This window comes from Ammospiza nelsoni, chromosome 5, assembly GCF_027579445.1.
Source record: "Ammospiza nelsoni isolate bAmmNel1 chromosome 5, bAmmNel1.pri, whole genome shotgun sequence".
NCBI lineage: Eukaryota > Metazoa > Chordata > Aves > Passeriformes > Passerellidae > Ammospiza > Ammospiza nelsoni.
In genome coordinates, this window is record NC_080637.1 from 2,490,900 (window position 1) to 2,516,032 (window position 25,133).

General features: G+C 45.6%; 1 protein-coding gene across 1 annotated transcript in view; it reads left to right on the forward strand.

Moving 5' to 3' along the window:
* Window positions 1–25,133, forward strand: part of PLXNA4 (plexin A4) — a 502,236-nt gene that overhangs the window by 54,721 nt on the left and 422,382 nt on the right. The window contains exon 3 of the mRNA XM_059471897.1: window positions 886–1,068. Coding sequence (XP_059327880.1) covers window positions 886–1,068 — 183 coding nt within the window. The remainder of the gene's footprint in view (window positions 1–885; window positions 1,069–25,133) is intronic.

Genomic DNA, 25,133 nt, shown 5'->3' on the forward strand with positions numbered 1-25,133 from the left:
GCCCCATCCAGCCTGGCCTTGGACACTTCCAGGGGCAGCCACAGCTTCTCTGGACCATGTGTGCCAGGACCTCACCACCCTCACAGCCAAACATTTCTCCCCATGTAATGCTGCTCTCTGGCAGTTTGAAGCAATTTCCTCTTGTCCTGTCCCTCCATCCATTGTCCCAGGTTCTGCTCCAGTTCTCTTGGAGCCCCCTGAGGCACTGGAAAGGGCTTTAAGTTCATGATATTTAATTCTTACCATGGTCCCTTCTGCAGATTCAGCCTGGGCTGACCAACTGACCATCTCTCTCTTGGATAATGCCTGGGCACTCCATGGGGGATGATAATTTCCAAAGATGTAACATAAGCAACCTTACTGAGTTTAAAATTAGGAGAGGAGTGGCTATTTAGGCTTGGTAGATGTGATCTTTAGTGTTGGGTCCAGAGGACAGGTCAGGGTCTATTTTATAATTTTATTTGCCAGTGCAGATTTAGCTCAGTAGTTCTTACTCTGGATCTACAGGAATAGTGTACTTTTTTTTTTTTTTTTTGACAGAACTTAGGTATGTTTAAGACATTTTCAGCAGACTTGCACTTGATTGGTGAGTCTTGACTGGTAAAACTGACTGGTACAGCAGTAGGAAAAAGGCTTAATGTAATGTATCCTGCTGGGCTGTCATTCAACAGAACCAACTTTCCAGTTCTCCTTCTGGCTGTAACTCATTGTGTAACTTCAGAGAGGTTTTTTTTTTCTTTTTTCCACCTCTTTCTCCAGTCCTCCTTGATTTTTGTCAGCCTGCATAAGTTACAGGCACGTTACGCAACGGATGGATACTTTTCAAATGGCTGAAAAATTGGTGACTTCAGCTGTTTACCCACTTTTTTCTTTCTTCCTTTGCAGCTGTTAACAATTGATGACAATTTCTGTGGCCTGGATATGAATGCCCCCTTGGGAGTATCATCCATGGTGCGAGGGCTCCCCATTTTCACTGAGGATGGGGACAGGATGACCTCGGTGATTGCCTACGTCTACAAGAACCACTCCCTGGCTTTTGTGGGCACCAAGAGTGGGAAGCTCAAGAAGGTAAGACCTACGTGGTCCTCTAACTCAGATTTTCATGTTTTTATGGTGATTTAAGTGTTGCGTCGAGCATGAGCGCGGTCCTTGTCCTAAGGTGCTCCTATTTTGAGGATGAAAAATGGTTTGGTTGGCAAAGAAACTGCATTTCACCCTCAAGGGATAAAGATGATCTGAGAAAGGATAAAATCCTCCTTCCAAGTGGTTATTCATCAGGAAATTAATGCTTCAGAAGTCAAACCACAGTCGCAGATGGACGTGATGTGATTTGCATCCAACAGAATTTTTTGGTGTTCAGACCATCTCTAATTGAGTCATTGACCAAAGGGTGTCTGTGCATGCTTGGAGAAAATCAGACTGGGGCTGAAGTTTGGGAAACAGGATCCATGCTCTGGAGATCTTTCTTCAGGGCAGTGTGACTGGGTTGTGATCTCACCACGAGCCCAGCATGGGATCGGGGGCTGCCCTGCTGATGTCAGCCTGGGGTTTGTGCTGAAGGAAGAGGGTTTGCATCAAAGGAAAGCTGTGTCCTGAGCCATAATGAGCTTTGTGTTTATGGCTAGTTTATGGCCTCACAAACAGAATCAAGAGTGTGTCTGGGTTCCTCTCTGGGCATTCTCACTGAAATGTGGCCATTGCATGGCTGGGGTTTGCCTTGTGAAGCCCCCAGAGAGACTGGGGAGGTACCTGTGGCTTTCCCAGGGTAAGATGAGTTGTTGGAAGTGGGCTAATGATGGGCACTGGCTCCATTTCAGCCCCTCTGTGCCAGTCTGGCAATGTTGGTCTGAATGTTCAGCCCAGGGGTGTTGTAAGCCATTGCTTGTGCAAGGAGATGGTGGCTTGGCCATGGTCATGGAGATGGGGGAGAAGCTGGGAAGGGAGGTTGGGCAGAGCCTGGAGATGTTTTAGGATGCTGTTTCCTGTTTAAATCCCTTTTGTGAGTGAAGACTTCCAAGTTGGGGCAAGTAAGGTGATGTGAAAAGGTGACCCACTGTGGCTTGTGGGGAGCGAAGGGAGTTGTTTGTTCATGGATGCTTAGGGATAGTCTGGAATCTCTGGTTTTATTCTCTACCTGTTTCTTCACTTGAAAAGCAAATCTGGGCTGTAAATTCAGATGGCATTTCCCCCATGCTGAGGGAGGAATGGGATCCTGCCCACTGGCAAATGTCTCTGGCTTTGCTCAAAGCAGAGGAAAGGCTGCTCGTGCTTTTGAAAAGAAAATATGGTAGGTTTTTTTTATTATTATTCAGGCATGTGAAAAAGGAGCCAAATGGTTTTAAAAAATGGTCATAATAAAAATAATCTCCTCCCCTGGCTAATTAGCTTTTGCTTCCCTGTCATGTGTGATATCATAATAAACTGTTCAGTTCTCCAGTCAGTCTCTTGGAGGGAGGGAATGGGGCAGCTGAGATCTGAATGGTAAATATCAAAAAGACCTAAACACTTAATGACTGCTCTCCCTGCACTCACAAGCTTTTGGTTGGGGTTTTTTTTGGCTTCAGGAGAAGAAAACTCAGCCATGGCTCTGTCTTTGCCTTTGCAGGTTGCACTGCAGAGTCCAAGATCTGATTCCTCTTTAATAGGGGAAAATAGGAGAGAAATCTTTCTGTGCTTTATGAAGTGTGGTAGGGAGCAGGGACAGCCTTATAGGGTAAAGAATGAGCAGAGGAGAGCAGAAGTGGCTGGTGTAACTTGAGAAAGGAAACAAAATGAAGCTTTTTCCTAACATGCTGAATATTCCACTTGTGGTAGTTCTAACTTTGGGTGAGTTGGAGTGGGGCTGGAGCCTTGGGCTGAGATTTGCTCAGGTGAATGAATTTCCCCCAAAGGGGCAGAACACAAAGCAAAATGAGGCTCCCCTAACCATGTGTGATTGTTTTGGACCACTTGATCCAGACTCCTGGAAACCTTTAGGTCCACCCCAATCCTTGCTGTGTCTTCTGCAATCCCTGACTTTCCTCCTCACATTGTCCCCCTCCAGTGCTCCTGAGGGTGTCTGACCCTGGGACAGCAACCTGTCACCTTCTCTGCGTGGTTTGGCACTCAGGACTTTCCCTTGATGCTCCTTGACCCCTGCCATGGGCCTTTGGATGCTTTATTTTCCACCTTGGCTCATCAATCAGGTGCTGCCAGGAAAATGCTGCATTGGGATTGCAGCTCCAGCATAAGCCATTATTTCAGCACAAAGTTTGTTTTCTGTTCAAAAACACTGGTAAATTGGAGTAAGCCTTGTAGGATTAGATGTAACCCCTGGATAAAACCCAGGAGCTGGGATTTCTTTTTTATATTTTTTGTGCTGTTGGGTCCTACCAGGCGTGTCACACTCTGCTGCTTCTCCTGGTGCACTGCAGCTCCTCGGTCAAGCTGCAGTGGAATATTTGGGATGGCATGAAAAAGGAGTTCTTAGATTATCCCCAAGATAGCAGGATTTATTCTGTGCTTGGAAGACTTGCTGAAAGTCATTACAAGATGGTTTTGGAGAAACTTTGCTGCTTTTTTTCCCCTGCAGTTTCAGTATTTTCCTATGTGTTTTTTTTTTTTTTCATTTTTTTGTATGAAAGTGGCAGACTGTGTATCAGATTTTGATTTATGTGATCCATGAATGCTCTGCAAAATACCCACAGTCATAAAGCAATATCTGTTAGTTGATATACAAATGTCACATGTGTCAAAGGAATTTATCCAGTGGCACACACAACTGAAGGAAAATATTGTGCTTTACGGGAACATATCATTAAAATGAATACTAGCAGAGTATCAGGAGTCTGCCCATGTAACCAAGACAACAAAGAGGGAAAGAAAAGGAAAAACCAAGATAGAGATAGGGTAGGGAAAGTGTGAGTGAAACCAAATGACACGCTTGGCCCCAGCTATTTCACTGCCCCAGGCAAAATACATTTTGCAACCCCTGCTCATTCACAAAGCTCCCTGTGCAGTCCATCAGGAAGGCAAAGAATAATGTGCTGGAGAAATATTCCCTCCAATTCTGCTGCCTTGTCCATGGCACAGCCCTATTGTATTTGTGGGGTTCCCAGATGAAAGAGGGAATGATGAATCTGACTCCATGTTCTCAGAAGGCTAATTCATTTTTTATGATACTATATTATATTAAAGAATACTACATAAACTATACTAAAGAATACAGAAAGGATACTTAAGGTAGAAAGTTAAAAAGATAATAATGGAAACTTTTGACTCTCTCCAGAGTCTCAACACAGTTTGGCCCCACTTGGCTAAAGAGTGAAAACAACTCACACCAGAATCCAATGAAACAATCTCCAAACACATTCCACATGAGCACAACACAGGAGAAGCAAATGAGATAAGAATTGTTCCCCTTTTTTCTGAGGCTTCTCAGGAGAAAAATCCTGGGTGAAGGGATTTTTCCAGAGAATGTGAATGCCACACAGCCCAGCCCTGCAGAATGAAAAAATAAATAGGATAAAAATGAAGAGCTGTGGAAAAGGAAAAATTCTCCTTGTCCATATAAGAACTACTGTCCTTACATTAAAGGTTTCATGGGGATTTGTGGGTTCTTGAAGATGGAGAAGGGTGGCCCAGGGAGGAGAAGTTCAGTCCTTTGCTCTGCCAGGAACTTCTGGTGTGCCTCCATGTCTCGTTTCCTCTCCTGCAAATGGCAGGGAATGTTTTCCTTGCTCAAAGAGTGCTGGAGAAAGTTGTACTATAGGACACAAAAGAACACCAGCGCACACTGCTGCTCTCAAGGTGAAGAAAAAGGGAAGTTTATTTTCTGACTTAAACATTTATAGTTTTCCAAGAGTGACAGCGGATTGGAGGGTGACAGTGCCACCTCTCCAATGACACTGGTCAAACCAACAGTCCATCAACTTTCTCCTCCTCCATAAAGGAATGCAAAACATTGAGTTATTTACAGAAAGTGTGTGAGAAAGTTCAGTACAAAAATGTCAACATCAGAAGGCCTAGAAAATGTTAAAAAAACAGAGTGACAGAAAATGAGCGTGTTAAGTGCTGTGAGGTGTGTGATCACCTCAAACAGCTTAATTCAACAGATCAGGTGGGATGGAAAACCACTCTTGGCCACTCGTTTCATTTTTAATGAGAAATATTTAATCTTGCTGTGCTTTGGTTAGAACCCAGTGTCTGATTTCCCCCTGTGCTGGCTGTCCCACGTGTCTGTGCCACTTTGGTGGTGAGTGTTCCCACAGTTTGGTGCAATCCATGGATCCTGATGGGCTTCCTTGGCTGCCAACCCCTCTGCACCCTGGGGAATGCTTCAGGCAAAACCCGTGGCTGAAATGCAGTTGGCAACCCTGGGAGTTTTTAGTGATTTCTTCCAGGAGATGCGAAAAGAAACTCGAGTTTAGCAAATGTCTGGTTTGTCTCCCTGCAAACAGCACAGGAGCTATTCCTGGGATTGTTCTCCCTACAAACCACTCTGCTGTGAAACAACCAGGTGCCAAAATTCCCTGGCTTTTTATTTTTTCCTTTGCTCACTCTCTCATTCACACTCAGCTCTTCAGTGCAGGAGAAAAGCAGGGATGTACCCATGGGATTGATTTGGATTTCTTTCCTGGTGCCACTAATACCTGGCATCACTAAAAGAGCATAGCAATATTCCATATTCCTTGTATTCCCTCCCCAGGCATTTAATTTATGGGTCACTGCTTCTGTACAGATCATTTCCAGTCAAAGAAATACAACTTACCTGCAATAATTCTGTGTGGAGGTGCAGGTGTAAAGGGAGAGTTGAGCTTACAAAAATGTCAGCCTGGGAGCAGCCCCAGGAATTGTATATCTCACCAAAAAAAAAAAAAAAAAAAAAAAAAATCTGGTCTGTTTTGAAATGTTTATTTGATAATGGAGTAGTAGAAATTTTCATTTATTTGAAACTTGTAAGAAATTGTTTGGTTTTTTTTTATTCCATCCAAATATTTCACTCAAAGCCTTTTCTATGCTGAATTCCTTGCGGAGAGGGAACTTTAACTTAAAAACCAACACTTTCATTCTGTGGGCTGTATTTAATTCTTCATCAGATCCAATCAGTTTGTGGTCTTTGAAGGGTTTTTAGATGTGGAATGTTGTGTGGGGTGAAGGTTTTCTTTTGGATCCAACAGCTCTGAAATCTGGCCAGCACTTCCCACCAGGTATCAACTCTGTTTAGGAGAACATCCTCAGTTCCATGGTTTATCCATCCTCTGGATAACCCTGAGCCCTTGGGACCCTGCTTTCCCTGGATCCAGAGACAAAGCACCACAAGGAGTGTGACCGTGTTCACAGGGGTCCCAGGATGAGGGAAGAGATGAGGATCTCACTCCATGTTTCAGAAGGCTGATTTATTTTTTTATGATATACATTACATTAAAACTATACTAAAAGAATAGATGAAAGGATTTCATCAGAAGGCTGGCTAAGAATAGAAAAAGAAAGAATGATAACAAAGGCTTGTGGCTTGGACAGAGAGTCTGATACAGCCAGACTGTGATTGGCCATTAATTAGAAGCAACCACATGAGACCAATCCCAGATGCACCTGTTGCATTCCACAGCAGCAGATAATCATTGTTTGCATTTTGTTCCTGAGGCTTCTCGGCTTCTCAGGAGGAAAAATCCTAAGGAAAGGATTTTTCATAAAAGATGTCTGTGACAAGGGAGAATTTTAAATCTGGGAGCTGGGATTTGCAGTTCTCATTTTGGCCCCTCACTGTGGTGCTGGGGAAGTGCTCAGCTGTGACTGGAAGTGTTCAAGACCAGGTTGGATGACGAGGTCTCTGGTGTTGAGATGACCCCGAGATGTTGGAAAGCCTCTTTTTCCTTGCCCCGAGACCAAAGAAGAAGTCAAGATTAGTTGGTTCTGCTTTTCAAGGTTGTTTATTTTCTCTTATAGATAACATTTTTTTTCTCTGACCTGCTGAGATTTGTCCAGCAGGTCGGGTTGTGGCACGATCCCTGCCCTTGGGGTGGTGTTGGCTTTTTATCCTAAGAACTACCTGTACTTTACTTACCATAATTTTCCAGTACCTATCGCCTATGTTAGACAGTCTGTCTCTGCTCTAAACCAATCCAGAAGTGCCACCATCACAGCAGAAGATGGAGGACAAGAAGAAGGACAGAACACGCCCAGATTCCTCCATCTTGCTTCTTGAACCCCCATTCTAAATCCCCACAATTCTCCTTTTTCACCCTTTGACGAATTCACTATCATTCTACTCAAACTCTGATGGCTTGTAACTCCTCACACAAAGTTGGGAATTGTTTCCATGGGCTAAAATCAAAGGCACAGGTGTTTGTGACTTTGTGCCAGGGTCTCTGAGCCCCTGCCAGGGTCTGGAATCACCCAGGGCAGCCAGAGGAGTGTCCTGGGTTCCAACAGTTGGATGGGGCTTGGAGCAGCCTGGTGGAGTGGAAGGTGCTCCTGCCCATGGAATTGGTGTCCCAGTTCCAGCCAGGGGGTTGGGATTTACCTCCCATCTGAGGAGGGAGCAGCTCTGGGATTTCCATGCTTGGAATGTCAGTCTGATTGTAGCTGCACAGAGATCCCCACTGCTCCTCCAGGCCAGGGGGTTTCTGAATACACACAAAACAAGAAGCCCTGCTCAGTTTTGATACTCCCTGAAGGGAATTCTACAGCTGACAGCTCTGTGTGAATCCCAGCAGGGAAACTCAGCTCCCTCTCCTTCCCTCTGATGCCTTTAAAGACTTTGGGGATCTTTTGAATTTTATTTTTTTCCCCCAGCTGTTTGGCAGGTGGACTTGACTGCTATGGAAATGTGCTGGAGAGGCTCTGGCTCCTGCTGGGAAGATGGTTTCTGCAAGAGGGGCTGGTTCACCCAGGCCTCTCCTCACAGCTTCCTGAGCCAGCAGGAGTCCAGGTGCTTCACTGACTCGTGATGGAGCGATGCTGGTTCCTGTCAGAATTTGATGTTTGTAGATGTCTGTGCTCTACCTTGATGTGCAGCCCCTCTTTGAGAGGTTGGTGCCAGCGTAGATGCCTGGAAATTAGTTAATTTTTCTGGCTGAAGCAGTCAAAGTTGTGGTTTTGGTAGCTGTGGTGAACTCTGCACTTGGTTGGGTGAAAGGGGTCGTGGGAAGTTGTTGGTTTCTCTGGGTCTGGATTGAAGGCACTGGAGATGGCAGTTCATGTTCAGACTCAGGTGTTTATTATTTCTTATCAGTAAAACAGTCTCACTACTGTGAGTTCAGCGGCTTTTCATTAGAAGGCACAAAATGGCCAACAATCTCTTGTTAGAAGGTCTTTTAAGAATAATTAAGAACTGACACCTGGATTATTTTCCCTTTTAACCCAATAACTGATCCCACAGAGCCCACAATGCAGGTTTTTCCGCCCATTTACAAAATGCCACCCAAACCCATGAAGGAGAAGGAAGAAGAAGCATGAGGAAGAAACCCAGGATGGCACCTGGTGCCCTCCATCTTGCTTCCATCCACAACACACTAAAAATCCCAAAACCTCAATTTCTCACCAAGTGATGCACCTACACTGCTCTCTATAATGTATTGCACACTTTTGTGGGTTCCAGTCTATCTTGAAGTCCAGGAAACTTTCTCCATGGATGAGGGTCACAGTCAGTGCTGCCCTGGGGGTCAGGGCACCCCAGAGCAGACACAGAAATATTCCCAGTGCCCTGGGTTTCCACAGGAATCAATGTGGACATTGGGCAGTGGCACAATTTCTTCTGGGTCATTTAATAATCATTGTGATCATAAAGTCCTCAAACATCACCTAAATATGAATGGATTCTGTTCCATGGGTGAAATCAAAGATGCAGGTTATAGATGGAGGAAAAGTGATCACCTTGGGCTCAATTGCCAGGCCACATCCAGATGCTGCCCCCAGTTTTAGGCTACTCAGAGCAAAAGCTTTGTTGACAACCAGAACAAGTTCAGGAAAGGGTCAAGAGTTTGGGCAGGAGCTGGAGAACCTGCCCTGAGAGGAGGGGATGAGAGGAATGAGCTTATTCAGGCTGGGATGAGAAAACGTGGAGAGACCAGGTTACAGCATTGCTGTGCCAACAGGGAGGTTATTGAGGAGCTGGAGACAGGCTCTTCATGTTGGTGAGTGAGGAGAGGATGTGGAACAGCAGGCATAAGCTGGCATGAAAAAATTCCAATTGGACACAAGGTAAGGCTTTTTGTCCATGGGGACCTTGAAGAAGCAGTTCCTGTTCTTGGAGACTTTCAAGGCCAGAATGGACAAAACAACCTGGTCTGATCTCCCAGCAGAACCTGCTTTGAGCAGGAGGTTGGGTTAGATCTTGGGGTCTCTAGCTGGTCAGTGACCCCAAGATGTGTCAGAAAATCTCTTTTCCCAGCCTGGTGATTGAAGGAGGAGACAGAGCTCTTCAGTTATCGGTCTCAAGGTTGTTCATTGTTTCTTATCTACAAAATTCTTTCTCCTGTCCAGCTGAGGTCCACTCAGCAGGACAGTCAGAGGCACTCTGCCTGCCCCTGGGGTGGTGTTATCTTTTTGTACCAAAAACTACATGTACAATATTTACCATAACTTCCCAATACCTATCACCTATGTTAGACAGTGAGTTTCTACCCTAAACCAATCCAAAAGTGCCACCATCGCAGCAGAAGATGGAGGTCAAGAAGAAGAAGGAGAAAGGTTGGACACCCCCAGATTCCTTCATCTTGCCCCCTGAACCCCCATTCTAAAAACTCCAAAAGTCTATTTTTCACCCCATGATAAATTCACTATTATTCTGCTTAAACTTTCATGGCTTGAAATTCTTCATATAAGGTTGGTAATTGTTTTTTCCAAGGGCTAAATCAAAATCACAGGGGTCTTGGGCTCTGTGCCAGGGTCTCGAGTCCTCCAGGGCAGCCAAAGGAATTTCTGGGTTCTGACAGAGACCCTGTGAGGTCCCTTCCAGCCTGGATTACCCTGATCCATCCTCTGCCCTAAACCCACACCAGAGGGGCTCTGTCCAGGCTCTGCTGCTGACCTGCTGCAGCCAGCACTTGTTTGAAACACCCACTGAGGGTTCCATCGCTGCAGGTGGCTGCTTTGCCTCTCACATCCCTCATTTCCATTGCTCTGAGACTTCCAGCTACAACTTCTCCACGTCTCACACTGCAGCTTGTTGCAGTGTAAAACTGCAGGAGGAAAACTCTTTTTTTTTTTTTTTTTCTTTTCTTTTTTTTTTTTTCCTGTGACTTGAAGGCTGCTGTTCCTGGGAAGAACTGGAGCCTGCTTTTTGGCAGAGAGCAATTAATTTTCTATGTCTCTCCTTCGAGTACCCCACTCTGCTTTCTGACTACTCAGCAATCTCCGTGCTGGTGTGCAGGGTTTGGCTGAGCTGTGCTTTCGCTGGGTGCTTTTCCTACATGTGTTGAGTGCTGCTCTTTTTTTTTTTGGATATTCTGGTTTAGCTATGACTCAGAGCCTTGTCAGAGATGGAATCTTGTGATCATGCAGTGAGATTTGCAAATAACTGTCTAATCCCTCCAAATTCTACACCAGCAGTTGTGCACTGTGTGTTTTTGCTCCCAGCTCCAGGAGATAGAGCAGGCTCCAGTGAGCCCAGGGAAGGCAGCAGGCTGTGCTTTAATCTCTTCAAACCCTTCCTTTAAATGCAGCCTGCATTTGACAGCTTTGCAGAGCTGGGTTTCCCCTCAGAGGGCTGAGGATGTGCATTGAGCAGGCAGGGGGATGTTAGTGATAAAACCAAACAGGAGGGGACAGGTAACAATGTCCTGCTGCCTGTTCCTTGCTGGAATCCTTGGGTCCTGCAGCCTCCTGGGGGGACACCTGGCTGTGTCACCTGCCCTGTGGTGGAGTGTGACGGTGCTCACAGGGGTTCTTGGATGAGGGAAGAGATGAGGATCTGACTCCATGTTTCAGAAGGCTTGATTTATTATTTTATGATATATATTACATTAAAACTATACTAAAAGAATAGAAGAAAAGGTTTCATCAGAAGGCTAGCTAAGAATAGAATAGGAAAGAATGAATAACAAAGGTTTGTGGCTCGGCTGTCTGTCCGAGCCAGCTGGGCTGTGATTGGCCATTAATTACAAACAACCACATGAGACCAATCCCAGATGCACCTGTTGCATTCCACAGCAGCAGATAACCATTGTTTACATTTTGTTCCTGAGGCCTGTCAGCTTCTCAGGAGGAAAAATCCTAAGGAAAGGATTTTTCATAAAAGATGTCTGTGACAGTGGTGGTGGCAGGTGATGTTCTGCATGGTGTCAGGCTGCAGAGCCTGGCATGGCACCTTGATGGAAATCATGTAGGGGTGGGGTACAAGGAAAAGCAAATCCATTCCCATGTCCCTCTGGTCTGTTTCCTTCTCATTGTCCCTTTGTTCTCAGGGAAATGCTGTGGCTGGGACATCAGGTGATCAGCTTTGGTCTTCACCTGCTCCTTCTGCTCTCCAGCCTCCAGAGAGGCTGTTGAGCTCTCCATGCACTCCAGTGAATTCCCAGATGGATGCCCAGCCAAAAAGGCTCTTGTGGTGCCTTCCTCCTCTCTAGCCCCTTCCTTTTTGACTGGGATAATGACTTTTCAGGGAGCCCTTGAAGTGCCTCTTGCATCTGCCTTTGATTTGAATGCCTCTTGCCTGCTGACCTTTCTTAAGGGAAGTCGGCTTAAGTGTGGTTCTCCTAATTAGTTTTGCTTTAATTTAATAGTTTGAAATAATTTTATCAAAAAGAGGAAACCTTCTCCTCACTCCCTTATTTTATTTTATCGGCTTGTTTTCATGCACGGTCTCTGGGTTTATTTCTCTGTTTCCCTTGTCTCTAGATAGGACATCATTTGCATATTTGATTACGCTCCATATGTTATCAGGGAGCCAGTTGAAAGAAGACCAAGTCCCTGATAAGGTGCTGTGCATCCATCTCTCCTTTTCACTTTGCATGTGGTTGTAGCAAGCTGATCTTTTTAAGAAGTTCTCCTGATGATTTTTTTTGGGGGGGTGATTCTTCACATTGTCTTAATTTTTGTCTGGACTCCCCACTAAGTAGTTAGTGCTAGGAAAGCATTGAAGCTTTAGAAAATGGATGTAGTTTATTGAAATGCCATCTTTCTACAAACTCTTTGCAGAAGACCCAAAATGAGCCTGGGTGATGATCACTGGCCCTTGGCTGCTTGTTTCTCACTGTCCTCCACTCCATCATCTTCACCACCCTGCTGCTCTATCTGCGCCCAAAATCAGCTCCTCCCTCTCCCTCTGGCCACATGTGTGATCTCTGCCTCAGCTGCTGGTGGGGGAATGCAGAGAGCACAGTCTGACAGCTCCTGGCCTCAGGAAGGGATGGGCAGAGGAGAGGTGTCACAGACATCTTTTCTGAAAAATCCTTTCCTTAGCATTGTTCCTCCCGAGAAGCTGAGAGGCCTCAGGAACAAAATGTAAACATTGATTATCTGCTGCTGTGGAATGCAACAGGTGCATCTGGGATTGGTCTCATGTGGTTGTTTGTAATTAATGGCCAATCACAGTCAGCTGGCTTGGACAGAGAGTCTGAGCCACAAGCCTTTGTTATCATTCTTTCTTTTTCTATTCTTAGCCAGCCTTCTGATGAAATCCTTTCCTCTATTCTTTTAGTATAGTTTTAATATAATATATATAATAAAATAATAAATCAGCCTTCTGAAACATGGAGTCAGATCCTCGTCTCTTCTCTCATCCTCAGACCCCTGTGAACACGGTCACAAAAAGTTCTCCCCCAGAGGGTGGTGGGCACTGCCCAGGCTCCCCGAGGAATGGCCACATTCCCAAGGCTCCCTGAGCTCCAGGAACACTTGGACAATGCTCTCAGGGATGCACAGGGTGGGATTTTAGGGTGTCTTGAGCAGGACTGGATGATCCTCGTGGGTCCATTCCAAATGAGGATATTCTGTGGTTCTCTGGAGCTCCTTACAGGATCCCATTGTGCCTGTGGGGAATGTTCTGCACAGAAATTTCGTGTCCCCACTCTTCACGTTGACTCTGCTTTGTTGAGTCTCAGCTGAGCTATTTCCTGCAGGTAGCTGCTGCACTCAGGGCTGACACCTTCTCCCAGGTGCTGGAAATCACTGCTGTGCAGGGCTGGAGGGGCTGAAAACACAACAGCCACAGATGCATAATTCTGAAATGTATTTTGTGCAAATATGTGTATGAATGCAAAAAAAAAAATCTCCTAAGTAAACACATGCCTTGCAGCTTTTGTTCTCTGACTGTTGCACTATGAAAACAATTTGCCTTAAGCAGCTCTCCCAGCCCACCTCTAGGAACCCTCTAATTTGAGAGCAGCTGTGGGATGCCCCTGAGGAAATGCAGGGGAATGTGCATTTAACAGTAATTTTCTCCTCCTTTCTGCTGATGCTCAAGCTGGGGTAGGCTTTGTTTGGTTTGTGACCCATAATTAGTAATTTGTGGTGGTGATCAGAGTCCAACTCCTGGCCTGGCAAAGGCAGGGTGAGTTCATAGCAAACAAAAGCAGTGTAATTAGTTGTGTTGGAGCTGGAGAAGGGACACAGCTTGGAAAAAGAGCTTTTTCCCCTCAAATGACAACGAAGTGTAGCAACCAGAGGTTTGCTTTGAGCCAGCTTTTAATTAGAAGGCAAAAAGGAATGTGCCTCTCTTTGTTAGGATAAGCAGCAATGGGCTGGGGATGGTTTGGAGATCTCTCTCCACATCTCCCCTGCACACACCCCATGTCCTGATCAGTGCAGAGGCTGTGAACCCCCAAGAGGGAACTTCAGTGCCACCAGCACATCCAGGAGTTGTGAACGCTGCTGGTGGGGCTTAAGAAACAAAAGTAGAAATAAAATAAAATAGAATTAAATAAATCCCCCTTGCTCCTTTCCAACTTGAGCCCTTCCCCTCATCTTTCTTTAATTTTGGTTTAAGGACTCTTTGGAACTGTTATGTCCCATTCTGTGGTGCAGCCTGGCTGGGAAGGGCTCAGGCTCTGATGGATTGCTGGTGGTTGGAATGGTGTGTGAGGTTGCTTGTGCTGGTGTGGGGAGGCAAGCTTTGCTGGATTGCTGTTGTGTGAAGAGTTGTGCTGGTTTTTGGAGGCAAGATTTGATGGATTGCTGGTTATTGGACTGGTGTGTGAGGAGTTGTACTGGTTTTTGGAGGAAAAACCTGCTGGTTGTTGGACTGGTCTGTGAGGAGTTATGCTGGTTTTTGGAGGCAAGTTTGATGGATTGCTTGTTATTGGTTTGAGGAGTTATGCTGGTTTTTGAAGGCAAAAACCTGCTGGTTGTTGAACTGGTGTGTGAGGAGTTGTGCTGGTGTTTGGAGGTAAAAACATGCTGACTGATGGAATGGCGTGTGAGGTTGGTTGTGCTGGTTTTTAGAGGTAAGCTGTGCTGGATTGCTGATGTGTGAGGGGTTGTGCTGGTTTTAGAGGCAAGTTTGATGGATTTCTGATGGTTGGACTGGTGTGTGAGGAGTTGTGCTGGTTTTTGGAGGCAAGCTTTGATGGATTGCTTGTCTGTGAGAAGTTGTGCTGGTTTTTGGAGGCCCCAGCCTCCAAATTTGATGGATTTCTGGTTGTTAGACTGGTGTGTGAGGAGTTGTGCTAGTTTTGGAGGCCCCAGCCCACCTGGTGTCTGTGGGAGTGAAGATGTGCTGCTCTGTGGGACTCAGGGGTCTGTTCCTGCTTGTTCTGACACTTGTCTTTTTGTTTTTCTTTGGATTTTTTTCCCTTTAACCTCCCAAACCCTGTTGGTGACCTCTCACCTCTCCTAAATGGAACCATATGGAAGAGCTGCAGGTTCCTGGCCCCAAATGGAATTAGGAAGGCTTTGATTGCTGGGTGAGGGGTGCAGAAATATGGACTGAAGGCCAGGCCAGGGCAGTCCATCAAAGATGTGATTTGCCAAGTCCCCCTGGGTTGCTGTGCCTAGGGTGACACAAAAGAATCTTCCTGGCTGTGACAGCAGCAGCTAAACCTATAGACCTGCCTGTAACCTGGGGGTGTAAAATCTTGGTTGATGTCAATGATTTTTTTTTCTCATTATTTGACTCTAATTTCTTGGATTTCTTCATCCTGGCCAATGTCACTATGGCACCAAGGATGGTCTCTCCTCCTCTAAACTAAAAGAGACATTGAATTATAAAGAGTTCGAGTGGTATTTGAAAACACTCGAAAAACACTCCTAAAAACACTCCCAAAAAAAAGGTTTACCAGCTGGGTTGGTGTCCACACTCGACTAGAGATGGCAGGACTGTGTTTGTGGAGATACCCCCTAACCTATGGAACATCACTCCTGAGAGCTGTTCACCCAGGAGGCACCAAGCTGGGATCCCCCTTCCTTGGAGCAGCCAGCCTGGAAGTGTGTGCTGGAATCCAGTGCTGGAATCCATTGGAACACTCCAAGGTTCTAAAGAGAGATGGTTTGGAACCCCAGGGGGTGCCAAGAGAAGCAAAGTCTGTGTCACAGTCCTATTTTCTGTAAAAAATCCTCTTTGCCCAGGATTCTTCTCCTGGGAAGCTGAGAAGCCTCAGAGAAAAAGGAAAACAATATTATCTCATTTGCTTCTCCTGTGTTTTGCTGCTTTGGAATGTGGTTGGAGATTGTTTATCCAACAGGTGATTGTTTCATTGGTTTCATGTGAGTTGTTTTCGCTCATTGGCCAATCAGGGCCAAGGTGTGTCAGGACTCAGGAGAGAGTTACGAGTTTTCATTATTATCTTTTTAGCCTTCTGTCTGTATCCTTTCTGTATTCTTTAGTATAGTTTAGTATAGCATTCTTTAATATAATATAAATCATAAAATAATAAATTATCCTTCTGAGAACATGGAGTCACATTCATCATTCCTCCCTGCAATGGGGCACCCAGCAAATGCAATAAAGTCTGGAGAGGAAAGTTGGGAGCAAGTTCCTCTGTGGGTTTGAGCTCTGGTTGCACTCTTGTGCTGAACGTGTTCTGCTGGTGATTCCCAGGGCTGGGTCACTCTGGATAACAAAGCAGCAGCTCCTGGGGCGTTCTGGTGGCTTTGGGAAGCTGTGCTGAGGGTTGTTTTTGCAGCTGATGTGGTGCATTGGCAGAGGAGCCCAGCACACTCCATCTGTGGCACCCTGGCAGCTGTGCTGGCATCCCACCCTGCTGAGATCCTCATGGATGAGCTCTGGAGTCATCCTCCTGACTTCTTGTAATTTCATTAATTATTTTTAAACTGAAGCTGGCAATAAATCCCAGTGATGTCAGAGGAAAAAGGTTATCACTGAGACTAGCAGAATTCATCATATGAATTTTTCAGGACCCCTCCAGATGAATTCTAATTAAACACCACCACTGGCACTGTGCACATCTCCCTGTGTTTGTCATGTGGCTGATCAGGGCTGGGTTACCAGGGGGAGTTTATGGCTTGTGATATCTGCTGGGCTGGATGTGGTTTCACACAGCACAGGCACTTTGATCTTTTCCCTCCCACTGCTCACAAATTTCTGTGGGTTTTTCTCGGGTTTCCTGTGCCACTGATTGATCTCCTTGGGGTCTAAGGGAAGGTGTTGAGGACAGAGAGAGAACCTGAGTGACAAGGACACTTCTCCTGTGTTCTGGGAAGAGGTGGGACCCTGGCACCCTGTTAGTTTGGAGTGTCTCTTACAATGAGAATAACTCATTTTGTTGTTTTCTTATGGAACGGAGCAGCATTTTACAAGAAATAAACCCAACCCAAACGCAGCCCCGTGCCAAATCAAAACTGATTGCTTCTCCCTCCTCTCCTTTTCAATACAACAAACAAGCTGTGAAAGTTCTGTGGTCTATGAAACAACCACTTATGGTTATTTGACCTCCTCTCCTCCCTTTCCCTCCTTTCTTTTTTATTTTTATTTAATTAGTTCTCTTCTCACAGATATTTCTACCGTGAGATTGAAAAGTCAAAATGTTTTGATGCTTTCAAGCCCCTTCTCCCCCTGCAATGATGTAAATTAATTCCCCAAATCCCACCTAAATTCTGAATTTTTAGCTAATTTTTCTATTAATGTAGAGAGCGGGGTGGGGGGGGGAAGAGAATGTTTGCAAATTTGTGTGTCTGTTTTCCTTGCACGTCTCTCTTAGTCTGCAATATGTGGAGAGGTGGGAGATCTTATGAGACTGCTGCCTTTTAGTCTCTTTGTTAAACTTCTTCTGCCGGGTTAGCATTTTTGTCTGCTTGGAAGCTGGAGGATTGAACTCACCTGGGAGCTGCAGTAGTGAAATAAATTATCATAATAGAGCAGGAAAAGAATATATTTTAAGATGGTGAGCAGTGCAGGACTGCCCTGGTGTATTACATCTGTTCATGTAGAGATGTGAGATGTGGCTTTGGTGCACATGACTGGGATATTCTTATTTTGAGGGGAGGGGACTGAAAGGATGCAGGTAAATATAACATAAATACAATCCCAAACACATCCTGACACTGATAGCAACTATAATAGCAAGATAAAGCTGAGCACTGATTGTTAATTTGTGATTTTTCAGGCCAACCTCTCAGTTTTTAGAGGAATCTGGTTCTTCTTAGGGGACTGGCAGAGAGATGGAGGGCAGGAGATTGGAAGATCTCTTGTAATTAATATTCCAATGCTCTGCTTTAACAAATTGTCAGCACAATGGGTGGAAGTGCAGGTGCAGGGCTGTTCACCAAGGTGTTTTATGCCCTTCTGTTAAAAAAGCATGAATCTTTAGCTTGAACCAGAGTACCTGGCAAGGGGGATCTGAGCTCAACCTCTCCAGAAAAGCTCAGAGCAACAGGAGCTGAGCAACCCCAAAGTCATTACACAGATTCTGTCATTTTTTGTTAACCAACATTGATATCCTGTGGGGTTATTTATTCCCCCCGGGGGTTTTCACCTTGCTTATTTTGCAGCCCCTGCCCTGTGGTGGAGCCTCTGTGCTGCTTCCTTCCCTGTTAAGGAAATCTCAGGTTCTCCCCTCTGCAAGCCCTGCCTGACATTGCCATGGCAGTGCTGCCCTTCTCCTCACTGCTAGGAAAGATGAGATCACTGGCACTAAATATATCCCCTTGTCCATGCCAGGGATGCTCTGGCAGACTCTGCAGTGACTTATTTTCTATGTTTTGTCAATTCTCTGTGGCAGGTGATTTCATTAACTGCTCTTTGATGGCTCTTGCTTTTTGCTATTTTCACTCTCCTGATGGAAAGGTGCTGGTGGCAACCTTGCAATCCCTTCCTCCAGGTCAGCCTTGTCACCTGCCTCCCAAATTGACATCTTTATTTTTATTTTTTAAATAAAAATAAGCTTCAAAATGTGGAATTGGAGCCAAACTGCCCAGAATTTCCCTCTCAGGGTTTCAGGCTGGGATGGGATCTGCTCCCAGTTTGTTCCATGGGTGATCTCTGGATGATCTCAGGCATGTCTGTCTGCTCTCCCTGTTTATCCTGCAGTTATTCAAATGAAGACCAGGGTGGGAAGATGATGTTTGGGGCAGGACTGAGTTCCCCCTTTACAATATCTGGGCTGGAGATGGTGTCTTAGCAAGATTTTTCCCATATATATTCACTGGGACAGTCAGTGTGTGCTCCTGTGGATCATCCTCACATCTGCAGTGTTTTATGAGCAGTGTGACCCCCAGCTCTGCTGTTCTGTCATCTCTCCCCTTTCTTCCACTAATCACCTTGTCTCAATGTCCTTTTAACTTGCTTTTTAGGATATTCCAGTTCTCCATCCCCTCTGTTCCTTACCCATGAGGAGCTTCCTTCAAGCCCCCACAATTTTTTTACTCCTGGAGTGACCCTTTGGCTCTGTTCACCTTTGATGTCCACCTACAGTTTGATCAGACTAAAAGATAAGAATCCTGCACTCACTTCCTGCTTTGCTACTGACTTTTATGGACCTAGCTTTTGGAGAGTGGGGTTTCAGCTCATTAAATGGGGAAATCTCCATTCCCAGGAAGTTCTGTCAGCTTCATTCCCACTCCAAGGAGAGAAATCAGACCTTTCAACACACAGATCATCTCATTCTGCAAGGGAATGAGACTGCCCTAAAGCAGGGCAGGTGAATTATGTCCAAAAATGTTCTTTTTTTCTCTCCATTAGAGCTTAGGAGAGCTGAGGACAACTTGTTCAGATGTGAACATCCCTTATTTCTCTGTTCCCTGGCTGTAAGTGACAGTAATGGTGTTTCTCTGCTCTGATAAGGGTCTCATCAACAGCTGGTGGTCGTGAGGTGCTCCAGCATGATGATAATAGAAAAGCACAATGCAGGGTTATTTCATGCAGGGTTTTCCTGATGAAAATCTGATTTACATGTTCAGATGGGGCCATTTCTTTTGGTCCTTCCTGTTTTCTTCATTCTGCTGCAGGTGGAATCGAAACTTTTCTGTGAAGGTCAGGGTCTCCTACCTGGGCCAGGCAAAGAATATAGAGGAGGTGGCTCGAGAGCAGGGACACTGGGCTGCAACTTCAATTCAGGGTGAAAAAGGGGCTGGAACAGACCTGGCACATCAGCACTCCCTAATCCATGGATTCCTTTTGATGCCATCACAAACTGTCCCCAAACTGCTCAAAGCTGAGTGAAAAACCTTCAGCCTTGCTTAGAAGGGAAAGGAAGCCTGCAGGATTTATGGCACCTGCAGTGAGCAGGGGTTCTGCGTGTGAGTCCAGGGAGGAGGCTGGGACCTCCTTGAGATCACACATCTGACACTCACAGCTGAGTTTTGATGCCTCAGGTTTTGGCTTTTCTATTTTTCACATTCTGTGCTGCTTTAGCGTGTGGGTATGAGCTTCATATTATGGGATGGTGAGCTCTGTGCACAGAGCAGGGAGACAAAACAATTCCTGCTCCAGCTGGGCACCAAGGACAAATGCCCCAAATCTCAGCCCAGGAGCACAAACCCCGTGGGCTGGAGAGAGAAAAACAAGCAGGGTGGGACTGCCTGGGCTAAAGCTGCAATGGGACAATGAACTGCAAGGTGCAAATGGAGCAGAGCTGATCCCAGGGACAGACCCCGGCAGCGCTCGTGCATTTTGGGGCCGTTTTGGGTCATCTTGGGTGCAGCCCTGGCTGGGCTCTGGTGCTGCCCAAGGTGCAGCCATGGAGGAGATCCTTTTCATCAATCCCTGTTTTATTCTGGAAATCTAGCCCAGACTCTGCTTTAGCTCAGCCTTCTCAAGGCATCAGCAGCAGCACCATGGGATGCTTTGGGTGGCACAGCACACTTGAGAATATTTTGGAATGCCCAAAGTACTTCCATGTGATTTGGAGACTGGAGTTGGCAGGATGGGGTGAATTAAAGAAGCAAGGAAGTATTTAGGCATGCAAAGCTGAAATCAATATACCTTCAGGTGCATGCTTGCACTTACAGCAGGCCCTGACACCCAGGAACTTGCAATCAAAAGGGCACAAGTAACTGGAGCAGACCCTGAAATGGGTGAGTGTGGAGAAGAGCAAATTCCATAGAAGGAGTGGATGGGAAAGGCCAGCTTGGGCTGGGGGGTGATGTGGAGAGCATGAGGAATTGTCACTCTCATACTTTCTGGAAAAATCCCCTTGCCCAGGATGTCTTCTCCTGGGAAGCTGGAAGCCTCAGAGAAAAAGGAAAACAATATTATCTCATTTGCTTCTCCTGTGTTTTGCTGCTTTGGAATGTGGTTGGAGATTGTTTATCCAACAGGTGATTGTTTCATTGGTTTCATGTGAGTTGTTTTGACTTAATGACCAATCAGGATCAGGCTGTATCAGAACTCTGGAAGGAGTCAGGAGTTTTCATTGTTATCTTTGTAGCCATCTGTCTGTATCCTTTCTGCACTCTTTAGTATAGTTTAGTATAGCATTCTTTAATATAATATAGTATCATAAAATAATAAATTAGCCTTTTAAGAACATGGAGTCAGATTCATCATTCCTCCCTTCATCTGGGAACTCCACAAATACAACAAGGAATGGTCAGAAACAACCCAGTGTGAGATCATGGCAGAGCAGGAAGCCTTGATCTATTCCTGGCTCTGTTGCTGATTGCAGAATGACCTCGGGCAATTCACTCCCCTCTCCCCATCCCTGCCGTGCTCCTCCCCGAGCTCTTCAGGGGAATGGGCTGTCACTTGCAATGAGCCTGTCCTGAACACACAGCCACCCTTTGATTCCATCCTGATGCTTCCCAGGCTGCTGAGCCCAGAGTTCAAAGCTGGGTGCTGTCGTGGGTTCAGCTGCTTTCAGATGCAGAAATTTCCACGTGCAAAATTTCCCTGATGGGAGTGGGGGCTCCTCCCCTGTGTGTTTGTGCAAGGGCTTGGGCTGAGCTCTGTCAACACAAGGCTTTCCCCAGCTCCCTGAGTATCCCTGATTTCCTCACCCCCTCCCAACAGGTTGGCCATAAATTAGGTTCTGATGTGGGGATTGGATTTCACTCCAGCTGCCAGAGCTGTGGCACATCTGGGGTCCTCCTGTGGTTAATGACTTCACAAAAATGAAGCAATAAAGGTTATGATGGCTGTGTTTTAACCCCGTGGCCCTCGTTCTGCTCAACAGGAAGGTTTCCCTGTCTGCATTTAAATATCTCCCAGTGATGTGCCATCTCTGAGCAGCTTTTTATGAAGTGATTTGAGTTTTGAAATTTAACAAAGCTGAAGCATTTTTCGTTCAGGTTTTTATTCATAAAAGATAAACTGGTTCTCTTTAAACTGAAAAAAAGCTCTGTCTCTAATTTATGCCATGATTTAGAATTTACATACAGCAGAGCAGGGAGTGTAAAGAAGGAAGGGGGAAAAACCCACCTAAAATTGATGGGTTTTGGTGTAATTCTTTTTAAGGGATGATTTGTCTGTGAAGAGCAGTTCTCAGCTCTGGTCACCAATGATCCCTTCAAGGGATGGTGTTTCTACTCTCCAACAAATTCAAACACAAACTCAAAAGCCATGGTCAGGAAAGCTCAGATGTGACTTGGGGCACTGAGCTCTTGCTCCATCAGAAATGCTGGCATTTCAGAATGTGTGGATTCTTAGAAATCAAGGTGTCTTTTCCCAGTCTTCCTCTCCTTATAAAAAAAATCTCTACAGATTTTTTTGAAGGAAAGTGAAGTTTTGGTGCTCCAACCAAACCATGGTTGTGTCTGTTGGGAGCTGTGGATGCTGCTAAAGGTGCCACTCTGATTCTCCAGCTGTAGGATTTGGCTGCCCAGCAGATCAAATCAATAAATGTATTTATCCTCCCAGCTCTGCTGATAGGTGTGGAACTGGGACCGTCCCTGAGTTGCAGAGGGAGCAAAACCATTCAGGCTCTGAGCTAAAGTGGATTTACCTGGAAAAGAGGCAGATATTTAATTTTGAGAGTGGTTCACATCACCTCCTAGCCAGGATGTCCTTGTGTGTATAGTCAGTGGCATTCAAAGCATCATTTGTGGGTATATCTTGGAGATATTTGCCTATTTTCTTTAGAAATAACTCCAGTCCTTAAGGGGAGGGCCACATAATTCCCTTCCTGACTTGCTGCAGGGGTGGCTCCATGGGGGAAATCACAGCAGAAACTCTGGGTTTGCACCAAGCTGCACAACAGGAACAAACCTCAAGGTCCTTGGGCTGACAGCAAAATTATTCCCTTAATCACAGCAGTTGTCCTTAACAAGTTATTCTGCTGCACTTAGGGAAGAGGGTTTTTTCCCTGACCCTACTTCTGCCCTAAATTGTGTTTTACCCTTGGTCCCAACATCCTCAGGATGTGCTGGTGGTGCTTGGTGTGCCAAATTCTTGTTAAAAAGCAAGAAAGGCATGGCAGACACACACTCAGAGGAGATAAACATCTCCCATTTATTTATTTAACTGTTTATTCATTGCAAAGGACACTCATCTGTTATGAAGTGTATTGACTTCCCCTCCACAGGAGATTTCCAGGAGATTTGCTGCTCCAGCACAAATCCTGAGAGAGCCCTGGGTCAGTTTTTGAGGACCAGAGGGGCTGATGTTGGAGCTAATGAGCTTGTTATGAGACATATCCTGGGATCTCTGGCAGTTCCAGCCTCTGCCACCGTGTCCAGCCAGCCTGCAATTAGGAACAAGGTCTGTGACACTGCTTTATCCCAAATCTGCAACCAGAAAGAAATGTTTGATTTTCACTGAACACACAGAAACTCCTGATCTGCAGAGTGGGAACAAATTTTTCTTCTTTATGACTCAAAAATCTTTAGAAGTTCAGAAGTCCTCAAGGACTTACCTTTAAAAATTGGATAAAATTGGATTTTTTTTTTTTTATTATTATTTTTTGGCAGAGCTGCTGCCCATTTTTTCCAGGGATCCAGAAATCAGAACAGTGTTACCCCAGGTAGCTGGAGCTATAAGCCAGGGCAGAGTGCTCATGAGAGCTTGTTATGTAATTGATATTGATAAATTGCTGTGGTGGAAGGTAAAAGATTATCTGGATGGCTGTGACAGATGCAGAGACACACAGACCTGGGGCCATGCTGACTCCCTGCCATGGAATCATGGACTGGTTTGGGTTGGGAGGGATGTTAAAATCATCCAGTTCCAAGCACATCTCCCACTCTGCCAGGTGCTCCAAGCCTCATCCAGCCTGGCCTTGGACATGTCCAGGGATGGGCAAGATGGCTCTTGGCTGGAGCTGGAAGAGCTCAGTCATAATTCAGATGCAAATCCAAGATGCCAGAGCATTCCTGCAAGTGATTCCTTCTTCTTTGATCCAGATGAGTTAAATCAGGGAATACAGGTATGGAAGTGACCTCAGGAAATCTCCTGTGCCCCAAAGCAAAGCCAATGTAGCCAAACCATTCCTCTGGGATGTTCCCATTAACTCAGCCACTGCAGAATCTCTAGCCAGACCCTGGAGTCCAGTGGCCTCTGCCTGACTTGGATCATTTCTGACTGTTGGGTTTTCAGGTTTCACCCTTATTTTATTTTAATGAATATCACAAGCCTGCAAGGTCTGTCCTATATCTGGAGATGTGCTCTTCCGGGGGATTATCCAGCCATTGTCAGAGCATTCATCTGAATTACCCCATTCATTTCAGCCCTATTCACTCCCAGCCATCCATTATCCTCACCTTTCTTTCCCTACCCAGAATATCACCCAAGCTGCTCTTTCTTCCTGCCCTGGAAACTTTAAATATAGATAGATATGTTAATTGGAATCATTGCAACAAACGGTCCCAGTCACCCTGCAAGTCAGGGAACATTTCATGTTGCCATTTAAATGATGAGGGTTTCTTTCCTTTTTTTTCCTTTAACGCCACTGACAGCTACTTGTGTTTAATTCATTTTGATTTTGTTAGGAGGGGGAAGTTATCAGGATCGTATCATTAAAAATGCATGCTTGGGTTATTCATGCATGTTTCACATATCCCTGTGTATGATCCATCATAATTCAACATTAGCCAATGGGGATACCAAGTGGAAAAGGGTCTGCTGAGCATACACATAATTCAATTACACCCATGACGTCACATTGATTGGATTCTTAATGACACCTCTGAGCTGGGCTGGGAAAAAGGAGGGTCTGGGAAAAAGGAGGATTTCCACCAAGGCTACAGGGTTTGTGCTCCTGATCCTGGCTGGCACAAGTTTGGAGCTGCTTGGGAGCTGAAGAACAGACGTGAAGCAGCTCAGGCACAAACCCTGAGTGCCACAGGAGTTGTGCTGCTTGGGCTGTAGTAAAGAAATTCGATGTTTTCCGTGATGTTTTATGAAAGGGCTCTTACCAGGACATCAGTTCCGGTGTGTCTTGGTTTGGAAAGCCAGGTGTCTGCTAAGGAAGGCAGGAGCCTCCCAGAAATGGAAAATGTAAACCCCCTCCTTCTATAAATTATTATAATTTTGAAATTAAGAGGCTCTCAGACAAAGATATGGGAGTAAGAATAACAGTTCTGTACTGGGGAAATAGATGGGAATGGGAATAGTTCTTTATTAGGAAAAGATATGGGAATAGGAAAGTTCTTCACTAGGAAAATTAAAGATACAAATGCAATAGTACAAACATACACAGTCAGAGTGAGAGCAGGCCCTGCCCCCTGTGTGTCAGGGGGGTGTCCCAGCCCCATGCCATGGGGGCTCAGCCCTCCTGCAGTGCCAGCTGTGGCTCTGCTGCAGCAGGGATCCTGCACAAGGGGGGAGTTTTCCTCTGCAGCTCCAGGGCTGCTGCAGATGGGCCTGGGCTCCCTCTGGCCATGCA